General features: G+C 39.4%; 3 protein-coding genes across 11 annotated transcripts; 1 reads left to right on the forward strand and 2 right to left on the reverse strand.

Annotated features, from left to right (window-relative positions):
* Window positions 1-122: 122 nt before the first annotated feature.
* Window positions 123-3,977, reverse strand: LOC115751399 (metallophosphoesterase 1-like). 5 transcript variants are annotated; one of them, XM_030689300.2, is made up of 5 exons: window positions 3,559-3,977; window positions 2,356-2,776; window positions 2,178-2,259; window positions 1,348-1,431; window positions 123-442 (listed from the first exon to the last, which is right to left on the reverse strand). In XM_030689300.2, exons 1-5 carry the CDS (start codon window positions 3,802-3,804, stop codon window positions 157-159), a joined length of 1,119 nt encoding a protein of 372 aa, XP_030545160.1. In that variant the 5' UTR covers window positions 3,805-3,977; the 3' UTR covers window positions 123-156. The 5 variants fall into 5 exon arrangements, with proteins under 5 accessions (XP_030545160.1, XP_030545159.1, XP_048129902.1 ...); XM_030689299.2 differs by having other exon boundaries at window positions 1,348-1,434; XM_048273945.1 differs by having other exon boundaries at window positions 1,348-1,436; window positions 2,183-2,776.
* A 4,183-nt stretch (window positions 3,978-8,160) lies between these two features.
* LOC115751400 (phosphatidylinositol transfer protein 3) lies at window positions 8,161-12,544 on the forward strand. 4 transcript variants are annotated; one of them, XM_030689302.2, is made up of 6 exons: window positions 8,161-8,464; window positions 10,095-10,236; window positions 10,367-10,549; window positions 10,886-10,984; window positions 11,369-11,611; window positions 11,920-12,544. In XM_030689302.2, the coding sequence occupies exons 2-6, from the start codon at window positions 10,162-10,164 to the stop codon at window positions 12,334-12,336; spliced, it is 1,017 nt and encodes a 338-aa protein (XP_030545162.1). In that variant the 5' UTR covers window positions 8,161-8,464; window positions 10,095-10,161; the 3' UTR covers window positions 12,337-12,544. The 4 variants fall into 4 exon arrangements, with proteins under 4 accessions (XP_030545162.1, XP_030545161.1, XP_030545163.1 ...); XM_030689301.2 differs by having other exon boundaries at window positions 10,098-10,236; XM_030689303.2 differs by having other exon boundaries at window positions 10,125-10,236.
* Window positions 12,545-13,476: 932 nt separating this feature from the next.
* LOC115751480 (2,3-bisphosphoglycerate-dependent phosphoglycerate mutase 1-like) lies at window positions 13,477-17,832 on the reverse strand. Of its 2 annotated transcripts, none has more exons than XM_048274457.1 (9): window positions 17,677-17,832; window positions 16,671-16,945; window positions 16,012-16,235; window positions 15,513-15,631; window positions 15,276-15,432; window positions 15,030-15,131; window positions 14,817-14,936; window positions 13,727-13,789; window positions 13,477-13,627 (listed from the first exon to the last, which is right to left on the reverse strand). In XM_048274457.1, exons 2-8 carry the CDS (start codon window positions 16,942-16,944, stop codon window positions 13,745-13,747), a joined length of 1,041 nt encoding a protein of 346 aa, XP_048130414.1. In that variant the 5' UTR covers window position 16,945; window positions 17,677-17,832; the 3' UTR covers window positions 13,477-13,627; window positions 13,727-13,744. The 2 variants fall into 2 exon arrangements, with proteins under 2 accessions (XP_048130414.1, XP_048130413.1); XM_048274456.1 differs by lacking the exon at window positions 17,677-17,832 and adding an exon at window positions 17,424-17,637 and having other exon boundaries at window positions 16,671-17,289.
* Window positions 17,833-18,055: the final 223 nt, after the last annotated feature.

An 18,055-nucleotide genomic window follows, 5' to 3' on the forward strand; every position in this document is an offset into this window, starting at 1 on the left:
CTATACTTGAACCTGTTAACACATCTTAGCTGGTTCAGGTCCACCCAGAGTTGAACCGACTTGGCCAAAAGTCCATGATCAGACGGTACTTCAAAGTTAGAGGCGATAAACAGCCGCATTCGGTATGAGAAATTATATATCATGTGAAAAGAAATGTTACAGGAGAGCTACAGCCATCATTATAGTCCGGAATGTTGTCAAAAACTTCACGAGAAGTATCATTAACATCAACAGAACCAACATAAAGATATAGATGATTGCATATGATTGCCTACCCAGAGAACAATGACTGATACCTACAGATTTCCCTGGTCTAAATGTGGCGATGACAAATCCAGGATCATCCCTGGCATGCCAAGACATGGCTGGAACAGTTACTTCACGAGTTCCATCCTGGTGTCGGTAATCACAAAAATCAAGACTGTGCCCACTAAAAACAATTCTGCAGTGACAGAGGCATATAGTTAAGATACAAATACAGGTGACTACAGCTATAATGAACACGAAAACAATAATAGATCTTACTATAGGATAATGGGGTTAATTTTATGAAAGCAAAATAAACTAGCTTTAGACTAATCAGCTCCGTCTTACTGATGTCACGCAGCCAAGAATATTAATGTGCCTTGCCAGCATTTACCTCGCTCCATGACAACCATATGGCAACAAATATATTCTCCGACTGAAACTAGGTTTATCATCAAGTAATTAACCATAACAACCATCATACCCTTCTAAATGCAGATTTTTGTGTAACTAAACTGTACTTCTTGGTTTAGATCTTGCTAAATGTCACTATTCCTTGGGGTCACTAAAACTTTTTCAATTGAATCATCAAACTTCGAATTGGTGTTACCCAATGTCATGAACTTGGAAACTTTCTAGTTATGCACTTATGACCTCTTTCAACCAAAATTTTGACCAAAAGCTAAAATGTCTTTCTCCGTGAATAGCATTAAGATAAAAAGAAAACAAAGAAGAAAGCACGGAAAAAGGGTAAGAGTCCCCACATGACTTTCGCTAACAGTGGTAGAGACCCATAAGGTACAATGGTGAACAAAGGAATGTCACCCTCTACCGCTGTCAGCAAAGGGTATGACTCTGTGGTGTAGCCAGTGAATGGTGGCAACCCTATGTCCTTTACACAACATCGTGACCCTCTCTCCCTCCCTCTCAAGGGATGATGCCCTTTCCCTTTGAGTTCATTTTCAATTCTTCACATAGAGCTCACGTGATATCAGTTGGAAGTCGCATGGTAGAAACAACTGAAACTCCATAAAAGGCTACAGCCTTGTTGAACTGAAAATACAGTATGGAAAATGAGAAGCACAAAAAAATTTCCTCTACCTTGGTCTCAGAGCTTGGAAGATATATTCTGTTGCATTTGGAGGGATATTATGTGATGACTCATAGGGCCCACTCCCAGCAAGCCTTCTGACCAAAAGGGATGTCCAACAAGGGACTAAGCAATGAAACTTCCAGTAATTCAAACATAATTACTTTATAATAAGAATAGTAGAAGGATCAATCAGAATCTTAAGCATCTTGTCTGTATAGTGAACACAAAGCCACTGGCACCCAAACAAGGGAACCTGCAACACACTTATTTTCAGCTGGTAGTGCATAATTCTTTTGGCACTTCAAGGGGTACTTCTCTTCCATACAGTGGCACATGAAGCAATAAATATCTGCTATTTTAGCTAATTCTACTATCATCTTAAGTTGCATTTGCATTCTACCTCAAAATATTGGCCCAAAGCTTTTATATTTTTGCTTTCATGTCTTAGCAGTTTGGCACATTCATGTGCCATAAAAAGATCTTGGGTGTTCAACGTAAAGAACAGTTGCACATTTAACGTTATGGCAACAGGTAAACTGCTATCTAGTCCCCAACTATCAAAAAATAAAGTAAAAATTTGCATCTTCTCTAAAACAAAAAAATACAAGTACTTCTCATTATTCCATTCAAACTTGTCCGCAGCAGTACATAATACATCTATGAGGGATAACTACATAGGTTTACTAGTTATAACGTGCACATGACTAAACATTTGAGAAGAAGAAGAGTGAGCCTTATAGAAATGTTAAATGAAAACTAACAACCACAATCCAATCAACATTGACTTCTTACAGAATTTACTAAAATATGAAACTGGAAATGGCCGAATTAAGTGTACCTCTGCCACAGTTCGTTGACATCCACCAATGAGTTGCTATAAGCTTTCTCATGACAATGTTGCCCATCATTTCTGCTCCTTCCCGTTGGGTGTAATGGGAAGTGAAGCAAGAGAACAGGACCAGAGCCAGATTCCATAGAATTCTCTCTCCACGCAAAGTTTGGAGACATTTCCTTACCTAAACTAAAGTCATTGGTCATTTCCGTTCTCGCCCCTTCAATTTCTGTCTGGAAGTCTAAGCTTTCCCTCTCTATCACTTCTTCCACGCCAAATCGCAGGGCATTGTTGCCACAAAGCAATGCAACACTATTAAGAGAGAGAAAGGTAATGTTTTCCATCTCAAAGGCACCGCAACCAGCTGAATCTAATCCAGGGAGATGACTGGATATCCAGTCAACCAACTGAGAATCTAGTTCACTGCAATCTCCAATATCCCTGTCACCCAAAATGACATGGAAAGGGAGCGTAATGAGGGATCCTATCAATCTATGAAATTGACGAAGTACAGGGACCCATTTGCGTCTCGTCAGCTCCGAACCTCTGGCAGAAAAATCGCCCAAGACCACCAGCATATCAGGCTTGAGAGTTTGAAATGATTTCTGTTTACATATTACAAAGCGAAAAAGGGATATAGAGTGGAAGCGGAAAGAAACGTATAATAAAAGTTCATTAACTATTCAGTGGTCCATTACCCTAACACAGATTGACCATAAGCACTTGTATTGACCTTCTCCTTAATTACTTCAGTATTCAAGTGTTATAAATAGAAGTTTAAAGATTTAGCAAGTCTAATTCATCGACTCCCCAAGAAATGTAATCATTTTGAAAAAGATTTCACCTATTCACAGCAGAACATAAACAGTGTTTCACTTTTGCAACTATTTCAGGCCAACTATCAGCAAATGTGCGAAATCCATGCACAAGAGAACATTGGTGTGAGAATGCGTAATGCTCAATGAAATCATGTTTAACCCAAGATGCAATCAAGAACAAACGATGTGGAAATCACGAAGTACCTCATGTGCAGATGCCAGAGCCACCGAAAAGGTAATAGTCTTTTGCACAAAAACAGAAAAAAAACTAAGGAGTAGCAACAGGAGGCTAATCAACCGTTTCAACTAGATAACTCATTTCGACCAAAAAAATAAAATAAAATAGAGTAACTCACGATTTTAAGCCAACATTGCCCAAAAAGCTGACATTTTCAGCTTCTTTCCTACTGAAAGTTCTTTTTCTACATTGATGGAAGATACCATCTACCAGCATTCACCCACTACTCCTATAAACAATCCCAATCAAAGATCACCGCGATTAAAGCAAACCAAAACCCTAATGACAAGACACGATCCAACTACACGAAGTCCGCCATGTAAGGACATACCTTGAAGAACTTGGAGAGGTAATAGTCCCCGAAGTAGGTGTCCACAAAGCCAGCGTCAGACCCCATCAAGAGCAAGTCGGAGGCAATCATCACCTTCAGACCGTCGCGATCATCCGCCGCCGCATCGCGGGGGTCGTGGTCCGCGCGAGGAACGAATCTGCAAGACGGGGTGGAGATCCACTCGTCGAAGAAGAAGAGGGAAGAGGCTAGTAGCAGGGACAAGGCCGACCGCCATGAGATTAGCATGATTCCGAGGGGGGCAAATTCAAGTACGAGGAGCCGGAAATTTATTAGGGTTTTGAGGATTCGGAGGATCGGCCATTTTTGCAGCGGTGGCCTTTCATTTTTGCTCGATCGCTTCCGCCGGTTCGAGTGTCTTGTCGGGGAGTTCCGATGGAAGAATGGTCAAATGTTAACGAGAAAAAAAATAAAAAGGACAAATTTCAAATAAAGTCCGAAATTCTATCCTTTTCTCAAATAAAAATAATAAAAACCTTAAGTAAATTTTATTTTAAATAAAGCCATGAATTGCTCTCATTTTCTCAAATAAAAATTTAAAATGAACGTTATTTGAAATAAGAATCTGAAATGCCCATAAAATCTCAAAAAATGACATGTTTTTAAAGGCATTTTTGTTTTTTTACTTATTTGATTTTTTTCTTTTTTATTAGACTTTTCCTTTCCCATTTTTAAAATTTTGAAAAAATTATTAAAAAAATAAAAAGGAAAAATAGAGAAAAATAAAGAAAAAATCAAAATGAAAAATCACGAAAATGCCGTTTAGACTAGGCCTTTTTTGAAACTATGCCCTTATTTGAAACATACTATGCTACTTCATGCCCTTATTTGAAACAAAGTTCACTCGAAGCTTTTATTTGAAAAAATGAGAGGACTTCGAATTCTTATTTGAAATTTTTCTAAATAAAAAAGAAAAGATTTTCAAAATATTAAATTTGTATAGTATTTCATCTCGATCCCTCAAACTCCAAATTTGATCAATTAGGGCTTGTTTGGTAATACTTCATGTTTTCTGTTTCATGTTCTTTTGTTCTTGAGAACCAAAAAGGAATAAAATTCTGTTTGGAAATGCAAATTGATTTTTTATTCAAAAAAAAAAAAAAAAAGTAGCTTTTTTGTTTCTCGTTATAAAATCAGAAACAATGTCATTTTAGAAATAGAACACCACCCGCCGCCGTTGCCAGTCGTATCAAATGCATTTCTGTTCTCTTTTCTATTTGTTCTGCTCCAAAACTATTCTCGAGAATAAAATAAAATAAAAATTATTTCCGATCAGAAATTATTCTCGAGAACGTAAACGTATCAAACTGGCCCTTAAGTCTCCTATGGTCACTACCTTGAGCGATCAAATCTGAGTATTCCTTCTCGTGAAGCTACGAGTTCGTCGACGATAAAGCTGAAAGATTTGAGCCGCCGATGGATCTTGGCCGTTTGACGTCTTTATCAACTCTCGAGAGGGTACGTTGGGCACCAACGAGGATAATAAAGGGCTTCTTACCTTTATTTATTTATTTATTTATTTATTTTATTTTTATCCATTTTCTTTGTTTCTTCACTTCTTCACAGAGTTCAATGGTAAAAGAGAGATTTTCTTAAAAAGAAATTAATATAAAAATACATATTTACCCTCTTGAATGTCCCACGCTAATTGAAAAAATCAAGATTAACGACCGAAACAAAATGAAAGTCCATTGAGATAATCCGCAACAACATAAGGTTTAGGAAAAAAGCCACTAAACATCTCAAACTATGCTCCTTATGACATATTTATTCCGAACCTTTTTTGTGACGCGAAAATCCCAAATTATGTCTACTGTGACACATTTGCTCTAAATTTTTTTTGTGGCACTAAAAGTATTAAACTTGCACCCGTGTGACATATATTACTTTCCATTATGTTTCTGTCAGAAATCACCGTTAAAAGTCCTATGTGGCTGCTGATTTGGATGACTGACTTCAAACGCCGCTGACATGGCACCAGCGTGGATTAAGTGAAAGAAACTAACAATTTTTTTTTAATTTCACGTGGCTGACATATTGGAGGACGTCGTTTGCCAGGGCTCCGTCTTCCTTTCCCCTTCTCCATGTTCGAAGCTCTCCTTGCTCGAGTTCTCTCTGCCAAAGCACCATGCTCCGTCCCTCTCTCACTTGGTCCACCTTCAAAGCTTCATTGCTCCGTGCTCGTGGGCTCTATCTGAGGCTCCATTTGTCCACACGAGCCACGTTGTTTTCTCTGTCGTGATTGGTTCGCATAACTCGATTTGGGACTTCAAGGTTAGTATTTCGCTCAATTCTCTCTCTTGAGGAAGCTCGATTTGTTCGAAGCTTGTTTTCTGGATGACAAGGTGAAGGCGATTCGGGGTTTTGTACTTTGGTGGTTTCTTACTGGATATTAAGATTCTCCAATTTGAGACCGAACGAATTGCCATTAATGATTTAACTTTTACAATTCGAGTGCCCGGTTGGGTAGATGGAGACACAGAGAGCACTCGTGCTTCGGTCATGAATCGAGCTCCTTAGACCCAAGAAATGTATCATCACAATCCTTGTACGGGGCGGGCATATGTCATTTTTTAGTAAATTCATGACCAATCGTTGAGCGCACATGGTCAAAGTCGAGCATATATTTCATTAGTGCATCATCAACAATTTGGCGCTGGAATTGTAAAGCTAAATCATTAACGGCAATTCGCTCAACCTCAAATTGACATTCTATTCCCTCACATTCAGATTTTATAGAGAATCTTAAAATCCAAGAAGAAACCACCAACGTAGGGAACCCTAAAGCCCCAAATCGCCTTCACCTCACATTCAGATTTTATAGAGAATCTTAAAATCCAAGAAGAAACCACCAACGTGGGGAACCCTTAAGCCCCAAATCGCCTTCACCTCACATTCAGATTTTATAGAGAATCTTAAAATCCAAGAAGAAACCACCAACGTAGGGAACCCTTAAGCCCCAAATCGCCTCCACCCAGTCATCTAGAAAACAAGCTTCGATCAAATCAAGCTTGCACGAGAGAGAATCGAGCGGAATACTAACCTTAAATTCTCAAATCAAGTCTTGTGGACAAATCGCGAAAGAGGAAAATAACGTTGTTCATGTGGACAAATGGAGCTTTAGATAGAGCCCTCGAGCATGGCGTAATAACGCTTTGAACGTGGACCAAGTGAGAGAGAGAGAGATAGAGCATGGAGCTTCGGCAGAAGGAGTTCGAGTAAGGAGAGCTTCAAACACGGAGAAGGGGGAAAAGATAGGTGGAGCCCCCGTGAATGACGTTCTCCAATATTTCAGCCACGTAAAGTTAAAAAAAAAAAAAAATCGTGGCTTTTGTTCACTTAATCCACGCTGGCGCCATGTTAGCAACGTTTGAAGTCAATCGTCCAAGTCAATGGCCACGTAGGACTTTTAACGGTGATTTCTGACGGAAACATAATGTGGGATAAATGTGTCACACGAGCGCAAGTTTAGAATTTCTGGTGTCACAAAAAATAGTTTAGGATAAATATATCATACTAAGTATAGTTTGGGATTTTTTATGTCACAAAAAAAAAGTTCAGGGGTAAATATGTTACGATGGGCATAATTTGAGATTTTTGGTTGCTTTTTCCCTAAGGTTTATGAATAACTATAAATTATCTTTAAAATTGGTGGAGTTTTGTGTAGTTCCCGAGAAATTTAACTCAACGCCGTTTGATTACATTTTAGGGTCAATACCACCAAGAACCCCAATTTAATGCACACATGTGACATTTACCCCAACGATTTATCCCAAATAGGTGCACCAGTACCACATTCACATGAAAGCTAATTTTTAGATAGCAAAAAATCATAAATCAGTACCTCCGCTAAACTTATATACCCGTGTCATGTTGACTAAAAAAATTCAAAATTTATTACAATTTGGGGTATAAAATGGCATGCATATACTAATCTGGAATTTTTTTGTTACATAAAAGTTAATTTAAACGTAAATATGATATGGATATATCGATTTGAGATTTTTTTTTTTTATGGTATATCAGCTCTGTGTCAGTCCCACGAGATCTCGTGGGAACGGGTCAACTGTTTTGAAAACTTAATTTTTCGAGGAGTACACCTGACCTGGTCCTCTACTTTTTTTTCCCTCCTCTGAAGATTGAAAAGTGTGATTTGTTCGGTCTCGAGGAATTTTTAAAAGTCGTGGGCGGATGGGTGGGTGGCTGCTTGGGTGGTGGTGGGGGCTGGTTTCAATGAGATCTGCCTTTGCGCCATCTAGCAAAAGGAGGGGCTAAGGTGGGTAGTTAAAAGCAAAGGCTTAGCTTCCATTTCCCAACTAGGGAAGCCACTCTCTGTCTTCTTCATTTCTCTCATTATCCAAAAGCAAAGGCAAGATAGGAATAAAAGCTTCGAAATCCTACCGGAATCTCGAAAGAATTTCATTGCGAAACACAAATAATTTAAAAATCATTTTGTGAAAAATGATCGCTCGAATCGGTTGGGAAAAAAAAAATTAAAGGGGGCGAAAAATGTTTGTTTCGCGGGCCGTGAAATTTGTAATATTTTCGGATTGGGAGGGAGAAAAAACAGAGATAAAAACAGGGGAAGATTTTGTATTGACGTTTCCATGTGGGACAAGAGAGAACGCACGAGCCGATTTCGTAGCTCTCAATCCTCCCCTACGCCGTGCCCGCAACTAGAGATCCGCGTAATATTCCGTCAGAAGCAATCAAAAAGCAAGTGCCCCCCCTCCGACTTCTTCTCCTCCTTCCTCTACCTCTTCTATTTGTACGGAGTTTCCCTTGCTGGAAGGTTGACCCTGTTTTTCCCCTCTGTTTCTCGAGGCAGCTTCTTGTGGATCTCCTGAAGCATCGGTTTACCTCTCCCCGTTTCTTTGATTCGCTCCAGGTTGGACTCTCACTTTGGGATATCGCCATCTCATTCGCTCCTCGTTTTACACCGTCGGATTCCATAATTTTTCTCTCTTTTTTTTTTTTTTTTGAATTGTCGGTGGATGTTTATGGTTTTGAAAAAGGAGGGGGGAGAAGATTATGATCAGAAACTTTCAGTATATTTGGGTGTTATTATCGTCTTTCGGATAAGAAGATCCCGAGGCAGTCGGGAGCTGAATTTCATGATTTTCCCTCGAGTGTTACTGTTCGGTCGCTGGTCGTTCGACCGTTATTTTCGTTGTAGATGGTCCAAATCCAATCGGGTCCTGCGAATTCCTGTCGAAAGAGATAACCGGGTCTTTATCACATTGAATCTTCGTGTGCTGTACTTAATGCTGATTGGTCCATCACGTCAAAAATGACTTGAGCTGGTTGATGTGTTTGGGGACGAACGACATTCGCCATTTCGTTTTCCAGGGAAAAAGAAGAAGATAATGATTTTGGTGTTTAAAATGCACATGCCATCCGAATCCAACTTTTGTGGAACATAGAAGCTTGGGGAATTGCTTTTTGGGTAAATGGTGAAAAAACAGTGAACTTTGGTTAAGAATCAGTTAGTGGGTTGAGGGTTCATTTTTCTATTGTTCCATCTTCTTTGGAACTTATCCTAGACAAAGTGGCGTACTTTTTGCCCCTGGAAAAAGCCTGGTTACCAAAAGAGTTCCCGTGACGAAAGTAGAAGTCAGCTGGTGTAACAGTTAGGTCGCTTCCTGAGGTCATAAGTCCGAACCCAGGAAGTAACCTCTCGGTAATGTTAGGCTAAGTTCAAGTATAATCCTCTCCTCTAACCCTGAAATATGGATCTGCGCTACAATGTCCTACTTTGTGACTCTGCAACCTAATTAGCTGTGTGCACACTGTATCATTGAAAAGCTTGAGTTACTTGATCGAAACTTTAGAAATAACGTTACTAAAAGGAAATAAGGCTAATGTCTCATGATTGCAGCAGCAATTTTCCCAGCAAGGTTGATTTGTCAGCAGTTTTCCTGATGGTAGATTTGCATATAGTCTGCAAGCCTGATGAGCTTAATTTTGCTCTAGAGTTGCTAAGTACATGGCACATCAGTCTTTTGAAGTGCTACATTCCAAGAAGCGAGTTACTCTGGGTGATTTATTTGTACGTCTAAGGCAATTTTGGGACATTACGGATTGACAGTTACCAACGTATCACATATACATGAGAGAATTGGGCAAAAGAGAAATCAAGGAGATAATCTGAAGGTTTTGTTGGTTGCCATATTTTCTTGTCAGTTAAGAGTTTTGTCCAAACGACCTGGTGAATATCTTTCCTATACAAACTGTTAATTAAATTTTCAAATTTCCATCACCACCCTAACTGGGGCTTTCCAAGACGCTCGGTCTAGCATGTTACTTCCTAGGATTGCACATTCTTTCTTTCTTTCTTTCTTTTTTCCCGGGATAATTGACACTAATTTTGGGCAGATTTTCTTGAAAGTTCCTTCAAGTATGTATTTCTAACTTGAGTTTTGAACAGGGTTGTACTGCTTCAGTTTGTTGATTCTTAAAGTAGATTTTATCACTTAATTTTGATATTAGCAATACTGATAACGTGAAAATGCTAACAGCAGTAGAGATAATTCCTTTTGTTATTGAAGTGCCGACAGCTGATCTAGTAGCGACTTCTTTGAAGCGATGAGCTCTGAGTCTAAGAAATCCTCTTCAAATGGGAATGAGAAAGTTTTAACATCTGGAGAACAGCAGGCAAAGGTATATAGAATTCAGTGCATGAGTTGGACTGTACCTTACTACTCCCCCTTTCCCAATTTTGAACATTGTGTATGCGAATATCATGTCACGGGAGCAAACTAGTCTACTTACGATGCTTCCTGTTTTGTAGATTAACGAGGTGAGGAGATTGATTGGCACGGCAGCATTGCCGGAGAAGTTATCGGTTTATTGTTCGGACGCGTCACTTGCTAGACATTTAAGGGCTCGGAACTGGAATGTGAAGAAAGCATCTAAGATGCTCAAAGATACCTTGAAGTGGAGATCAGAATATAAGCCTGAAGAAATTCGCTGGGTATGTTGTATCGCATTGAGTTCCCAATTTATCCTCCACAATTTCAATGCTTCTTTTCCGATGGGAGGTAGTTCTTAATTGCTCTTTAGTTTTTTCAAACTTCTTGTGGATTCAAGTGAGACCAATTGCTAAAAGATTGGCTCGCACAGCCAATCAGGCCTGTACTATTGCTTTTGCTCAAGCATAATTAGGAATAGAATATTATCTTGACCTAACTGTGTAAAGTATGTATGTTCTTTTTATTTTGTTTCGCTTAACCGAGTAATAATTGAACATTCTCTGCTAAGCCAGTTGGGCAGATTTTCCCAGTTTGACACAGTTCAATGTATCATGCAGGAAGACATTGCTCAAGAAGCCGAGACTGGGAAAATCTACAGAACAAATTATATAGATAAACATGGCAGGACAGTTCTGGTCATGAGACCTAGTTGCCAGGTTACATCATTCTTCTTCCTTTCACGGTTGCAGTGACGAGTAAATTGATTTATGTGGAAATCATGCAAGAGATATTAGTCCATGAACAAATCAGCTGCTTTATGCAAGAAATTGGATTGTTGACCTGTTCTTATGCAATGCATCTTGGGAAGTTCACATTATGAAGAAAGATCATTTCATAGATTCATATGTCGGAATAGTTCATCTTTTTAAAGAAACTGCACACTGTTTGATAAGATGACTCTCTCACAGATACTTGTGTGGCTTAAAGTAGAATGAACTTGAATTGTTCGGGCAGTCTAACAAGAAGGCAACCTAGTTTATTGGAATGCGATGCCATGCACTGTCTTATAATTGTTTACTTAGACTTCGTTTTAAATGCAGAACTCGAAGTCAACAAAAGGACAAATTAAGTACTTGGTTTATTGCATGGAAAATGCTATTTTGAACCTGCCATCCAACCAGGAGCAGATGGTCTGGCTGATAGATTTCCAGGGTTTCAATCTGTCACACTTATCAGTGAAGGTGACAAAAGAGACGGCCCATGTATTACAGGATCATTACCCTGAACGTCTTGGTGTTGCCATTCTCTATAACCCTCCCAAATTCTTTGAACCATTCTTTTCGGTATGACTTTCTAATTTCTCCTTCTGTCCTCTCCCTTTTATCTTTTTCTATGGTACTTTCACCTTAACCCTTGCACCATATTGTTAGTGTTATCATGTACGTACCCTTTCTGAAATAAAAAAAAGCAGATAAAATGGATTACAACTGCCTGCATGAACAGCATTTTGTCTCACTTGTTACTTTTTCGTTGCATAAACTAAGCTAATAGGAAATTGTGATTGTTGACTAGTTTTGCACATAATATATTATGATGGATACAGTCATTCTTAATAAGTCGGTTGCTGTAACACTATATTGTTTTACTTCAGGTGGTAAAACCGTTCCTTGAGCCCAAAACTTACAATAAGGTGAAGTTTGTCTACCCAGATGACCTCAACTCGAAGAAAATAATGGAGGATCTATTTGATATGGATCAGCTTGAATCCGCATTTGGAGGCAATGATGCTACAGGTTTTGAGATTGGTAAGTATGCGGAGAGGATGAGAGAAGACGACAAGAGGGTGCCATCATCTTGGACAAGAGGGAACATTCCGTTGGCAACCCCAGCAGCAGTCGTAACTGTTTCCGCTTCTTTAGATTCCATTACTTTATCAGACTCTGATCCCTCAGACAACGAGAAGGCAGAGGATCTGATGGGTAGGGTAGAGTCGGAGATAGCATCTCCCATTGATGCCGTGAGAGCAAAAAATTTAAGTGATAACCGCAGTGAGAGCGTGCATTCTTGAAAGATAACTGGTGCAAGCTTTGCTGTCATTCTAACCTCGACAAGTAAGTGTGGATTTTACACTCTGACCAATTCGGGATTTTAGTTAGGAGCTTGAAGTGATCCTCTGTCGATTATTTACTAGATGAAGTTGCCTTGTGACGTCAAGTGACTTTCTAATGTGGAGTTTCAGGTCATGTTCAATGGTTCCTTTTGATGTGTTCTAATTATTCTGCAGTTATACATCACGAGGGTTCAAGAATCTTGTTCGTTGGAAGGAAACTTATCTCCCTTTTGTTGTAGTCCAATTTTTTTTTTCTTTTGTTGTGGAAAACATCCAAAGAAGTTTACGCTTTTCAAATCTGAGCTGTTTGTTCGATACTGTTTAAGGCCAATGTGGTGTCATTGAGATAACTATGGGTGCCAACAAGGTTTTCCTGGGCATTTCATTGCCATCTGCACTGGTCTACCCATCATTATCGATGGCTTGAATCGTTTCATTGTTGGTCTTTATGCTGTTGGTATTTGTTCAAAACATGTTTGCAAACGTGTATATCTATATTCACGCTATGGATAAACGAAGAACATCCTAAGGGTTAAAAGCCATTTAAATTTGCCACAAGGATCGGATTGCCAGTTCTTCAGCGCCATATTACCATGTGGATAATTTACAAGGACAATTTATGTTCTATTACAGCGGTCCTGTTTTTGGTCATCGGCACATCGCCTGCCTCTGGCTCTGTTCCTATTTTATATCTGTTCAGTCCCCTTTCTTGCTATTCCAGTCTTCATCCTTCTTCAACCATGATACACAAACCCACGTATTGCCGATACAGCCATAGCCAATGGTTGGGCGTTTTTCTCTTTGAAATGGATCTGTTGGTGGTAAGGTTGCTGCATCTTAACATGATGAACCTGCTCTTAGGACATGTTCCTTCGGACTGTATGAGATGTTCTCTTTATAACGACATTTGATGTGCCAAGCGCATCCTCAGACCATCAGACGTGACATTCGGGAAGAAAACCCACCGCGTCCATCCGTTTTAATGTGCAAGAAAGTGAACACAAGCCTAATGGAACATCCTCAGTGCAGAGTGTCTTGTTTTCTCATTTTTACTTCCAAAAGATATATTGCACAAGAAGTCTAAGTCACTAGACCAAACCTTTCGGTAGGACCTAACCAAAGAAATTTGAGGGAACCATATTCTGAGAGAGAGAGGTACATCTAGCTCTTCTACTCTTCAAATTTCAACATTATACTCCAGCAAGCCAATAACTGTCTTCGTCGTTACAACCCAACTAGAACATAGCCCCTGCAAATGACCAGAACAGAGAGAAAGGAGTGTTTAGTTGATGTCATGTGATAGCATATTAAGAAGCTACAAGCAACGGAGAAAATATAAGAGGAATACCTTTTAATTGCTTGGACATTAATATGACATCTCATCCAAGTTCTGCCTGTACTGAGCCAATGTCTGTAGCAAAATTCACGACAAAGAGTACTAAAGTTAATGCTCTCTACCTCAGTATAATAGGCTGGTGACAAAGCTTATCCACATTTAAAACATATTCTTGCAAACTTGTAGGGAGGGCAAAGGGGTATATCAATCTTTTGCAACCCTAACGAGGTCCCTGGTATTCAAATTATCACCAAGGGCAGGCTTCTTATAGTTAATGAAGAATGAAGATGAATAAGAACAAGGCTGGTGCATTGGCCCGCCTGACCTTTAGAGAGCAAGGCCTTATGAAGTTAAGCAAGTGGAAACGCGTGAACTCTAGAATACAACTATTGGATCAGAAAGGAGAATCGAGTTGACAATGGAAACTGCTCCAAAACTGTTAGCTCTTTTTTCTAAATTTATATGTTTCTTATAAACGATTGCTGGGAAAGGAATTCTTAGCAGTACCCATTTTCATGTCTGATCGACGAAAATCTGTCATGAAACAAGTGGAGATTTTTCCAAATATTTACACCTAAATATTTAAGAAGTTCACACCAAAATGAGCAAAGACCAATAATCACAAGTTGTAGTAACCCTTAATAAGAAACTAATTTCAAAAAGTTGGCTTGTACAATAAATTCCTCAAGAGCATATTCGCGAACCGCAATATTTCTGTACTGAAGGACATCAAATGGTCTGAGAGGCGAGTTCTTCAGAACAGTTCTCAAAGACAATCTTACATGACCACCTGGCCTCTTTCAGGAACTCCCATATTGCTTTTCCTAACTCATGTCTTGTTTAAACAGCATGATTTCCATACAATGAATGTTGTAACTTTTAAAGGTGGGGGCCACGAGGATGATGAAAACCACTTGTTCATCCAAATATTTCTTTCAAAGACTAGGAGACCAGACTATTATCTCTTGCTTAAGCACAATGTAAGGCAGGAACCGAGGAAAAAGTCAAACTGATACCAAGATTAAATAGCTGCATTCTGCATATAGATCTTGAGAGTAAGCACAACCAGAATTATAGAGTGAGACTCTCAGCAGCAGCATACCCTAGTATAAGCATAGACACCAGCTTCAGTAGGTCCCACTGGACTACCTCTCCTTACGTATCTTCCCTCTTTGAAAATGTACAGTAGCGGAATTCCAGTTGACAGCTCCAAACTTATAACCTGCCAAGAAAGAAAATTTAACTTCTCACGCAATTCAGTATGAATAGGAAAGATCAGCAGGAGCAATTATATCCCCCAAAAACGGCACTTCACCTCTTGAGAAGTTAATTTGTCCAGACACATGATGATGGATCTCAGTGAATTGCCATGGGCTGCAATCATCACATTTTTTCCAGCAAAAAGTTGAGGTTCAATCTGCAAGACCAATTATCCACCGTAACAGGATAATTAATGGCATGAATGTGGCCTTGTAAGCTATGGGAGGTTGATTGTCAGACCAGTTACTATGTCATTATGGCAAATTAAAAAAGTAAAGATCTAGGGTCGTCATTCAAACACCTCATTGCGGAAATACATGACAGCTCTTTGAGCGCACATTTCCAAGCTCTCCCCATTAGGTGGGGGAATGTCATAACTTCGCCGCCACTCATGAACTTGTTCCTTCCCATATCTCTCTGCTGTTTCCTGTTTATTGAGACCTTGCAACTCACCATACCTGAGAAAATAATTGTTTATGCACGTGTTAAATGAAGAAGTAAAAACAGAAGAAATGTCAGTGAGGGAAGAGATCTATACATTCTCTCATTCAATTGCCAATCTGTTATAACTGGAATGGATTGCTTTTTGGTCTCTTCACTGTAAATACGACTCCATGTTCTTGCCCTCTCATTCTCATCATGCAATATGATTGGCACCTACATGCCAGCTAAAAATAGATTAAACGGAGGAGAATTCTCAACAGCACTAGAGAGAAACCCACTTTCTAGAAATACAACCTCAAACTTAACATATGCTGAGTCTAAAAATTGCAGAGGACCGCAACTCATGAATGTCCTTAGGGTTTCTCATTCATGGAAGACAATGCTCATGGAACTGAACAAACAAATCCCAAATTATGCACCAGGCCTATCAATATCCTACCCGGATCTGCATGTATAAGACACCCAATAGCCTAAACCACTTGAGTATGTAATAATCAGCCCTAAGAGTTAAGACAGCTGACAGATGGAAAATGCATGATTATTTTTGTTTATATTGACTAGTCTGCATGGCAAGAGAGGGGCTAAGCTTGTACCTTCCGTTGGCGGTGCTGAGTCATGGCAAGCATTGCAGTCATCTGTGCACGGATTAATGATGACGTATATATCATGTCAACAGGTATGTTGCTGATCCTCTTACCTGCTTCAATCGCCTCTTCCACACCCTTCTTGGTAAGTGGCACATCAACACTACCCGTAAATAGGTTCTTTTCATTCCATAGGGACTCCCCATGTCGAATTAGGATCAATGCTGCTTCATCTGAAATGACAGAGAAGACAGATCATAAGATATCACTCTAAAAAGCTGTCCAGTTTTCTAGTCATTAGAAGACACATGGCTTTGTCTAGGGTCAATTATGAGTTGAAAAAAACAATACTAAAATTACCAAAATGGATTTACATTATTGGTTTACAGAGTGGTGTGGCCAGATTCTATTGGGTGCTTGAATTTGGCTCACTTGTTTAAATAGCAATGAAAGTTTGTCACATTACTCTTGGAAATCAATTCTGTAGACTGGCCTTTGATGTTTAGCATCTAGAATTACTCATCCGACAGGTCTATGCATTTTAAAATGAAGTGGGTTAGAAGCTTTTTCTAAGTGTGATTAAGCAAATAGAAAATACTAGTGAAGTCTTTAGTTCTTCACTCAAACAATCATCTATGGGCAATGTGGTAGAGAGTGAATGTACATACTTGATTTCTTTGATGAGTCACTGTAATTGTTCTTTGAAGATGTGGAAAATGGATCAGAAACTGATGTTTGAGAAGCTAAAGCTATGATGGGACTGGGTTTCTTTCCGCTAGATTGGAAAAGACTTCTTTCCGACCTGCCAATCTCAACCTTGAAAAATTCCGAAGATAATCTCATTGAGCTGCCCCTCAAATCCGGACAGACGCAGGGTCTGCTACTTACATAACAACGAGAAGAAGAAGTTCCAAGAAATGGATTACAGACAGCAGCATCCATTCTGGAGTTCCAAGATGAACCGCATACCATTAGAACTTTGAAGACATTAAACCCAACACTAGTATCTTCTTAAGCAGACATTCTCTAACACTAGTCAAGCACATGTAAAGGATCCCATTTATAAGATACAACAACAGGCTGGATGTACTTCATCAAAAGCAAATTAGGCAAACGAAAAGTAAGACAGAATGAACAATGCCCTTGTCGACGACCATCAAAGATGACTAAGTTGAAACCATTCTGAACTTCATGCATTTCCAGTAAAATGACTCTCATAGCAAGAGGATGACCCGCGGAAGCACCCAATGAATTCAAGAAACCCCGAAGAATTAAAGAACTTTAACCCTGTATAAGTACAAACCAAGAAAATGAAGTCACACGAACTTAGAATCAGGAGGGGATCCTTTCAAGATTCTTACCCGGTGACAATCAACGTCCGATCCCGCTGAAAAATTTTCAACAGAATCAATCGAACTCACCACAGATCTCTAAGGTATGACAAAACGAGGTGAGAGCGAGTCGTAAGATGATGCGGCCTAAATATGATTCCTTCTCACTTTCTTGTTTATTTATTTTCCCATGAATCATTCAATGACATGCCCGTTGACATAAATAACACGCAACCAACAACATGCCACTGCAACAAGAGAACGATCGCGAAGTAGAAAGAATTGTTCGCGCAAGAAGAACCCACAAGAGAAAGAGAGACAGGAAAAGCGAAAAAACAATCACCTGGAGAGCGAGTTATGATGCAATCATTTGGCAGGGAATCATTGCTGTTCTCGTCGTCTTCCGCGTCTCCTGAAAGCGAACAACTGATGCGGGTTGATGCATCCACCTCCTGACAAGGCTAGGCACTCTGACTCTCTCTCTCTCTCTTTCTCTCAGGTTGGTGGGACTTCTATGTTGCAATTTGACTCCCGAAGACAAATTCAGTTTTAGTCCTCCGAGTTACGTGATATATGCAATTGGGCACCTAGAGATCTCTCAATTTATGCAATTGGAGACCCCAACTTGCCATGTCTCCATTTGGTAACGCTTTCGATAGAGGCGTTTAGGAAAATGAAATTGAACTTTTTGTGAAGTAAGATATATTTAATCTTTTTTAAAA

This window comes from Rhodamnia argentea, chromosome 2 (assembly GCF_020921035.1).
Source record: "Rhodamnia argentea isolate NSW1041297 chromosome 2, ASM2092103v1, whole genome shotgun sequence".
NCBI lineage: Eukaryota > Viridiplantae > Streptophyta > Magnoliopsida > Myrtales > Myrtaceae > Rhodamnia > Rhodamnia argentea.

Bases quoted from the DNA above. Each gene is read 5' to 3' on its own strand.
- LOC115751399 (XM_030689297.2), bottom strand. From the start codon at position 3,804: ATGCTAATCTCATGGCGGTCGGCCTTGTCCCTGCTACTAGCCTCTTCC. The intron at 1,435-2,177 runs GTACACTTAATT...CCTTTTGGTCAG, and splicing joins GTCAACGAACTGTGGCAGAG to AAGGCTTGCTGGGAGTGGGC. The intron at 443-1,347 runs GTAGAGGAAATT...CTGTCACTGCAG, and splicing joins TTCCAAGCTCTGAGACCAAG to AATTGTTTTTAGTGGGCACA.
- LOC115751400 (XM_030689302.2), top strand. From the start codon at position 10,162: ATGAGCTCTGAGTCTAAGAAATCCTCTTCAAATGGGAATGAGAAAGTT. The intron at 10,550-10,885 runs GTATGTTGTATC...TGTATCATGCAG, and splicing joins AGCCTGAAGAAATTCGCTGG to GAAGACATTGCTCAAGAAGC. The intron at 11,612-11,919 runs GTATGACTTTCT...GTTTTACTTCAG, and splicing joins TCTTTGAACCATTCTTTTCG to GTGGTAAAACCGTTCCTTGA.
- LOC115751480 (XM_048274456.1), bottom strand. From the start codon at position 16,974: ATGGTATGCGGTTCATCTTGGAACTCCAGAATGGATGCTGCTGTCTGT. The intron at 16,236-16,670 runs GTATGTACATTC...CTGTCATTTCAG, and splicing joins TGACTCATCAAAGAAATCAA to ATGAAGCAGCATTGATCCTA. The intron at 15,132-15,275 runs GTGTTTGAATGA...TTGGTCTTGCAG, and splicing joins TCATGTATTTCCGCAATGAG to ATTGAACCTCAACTTTTTGC.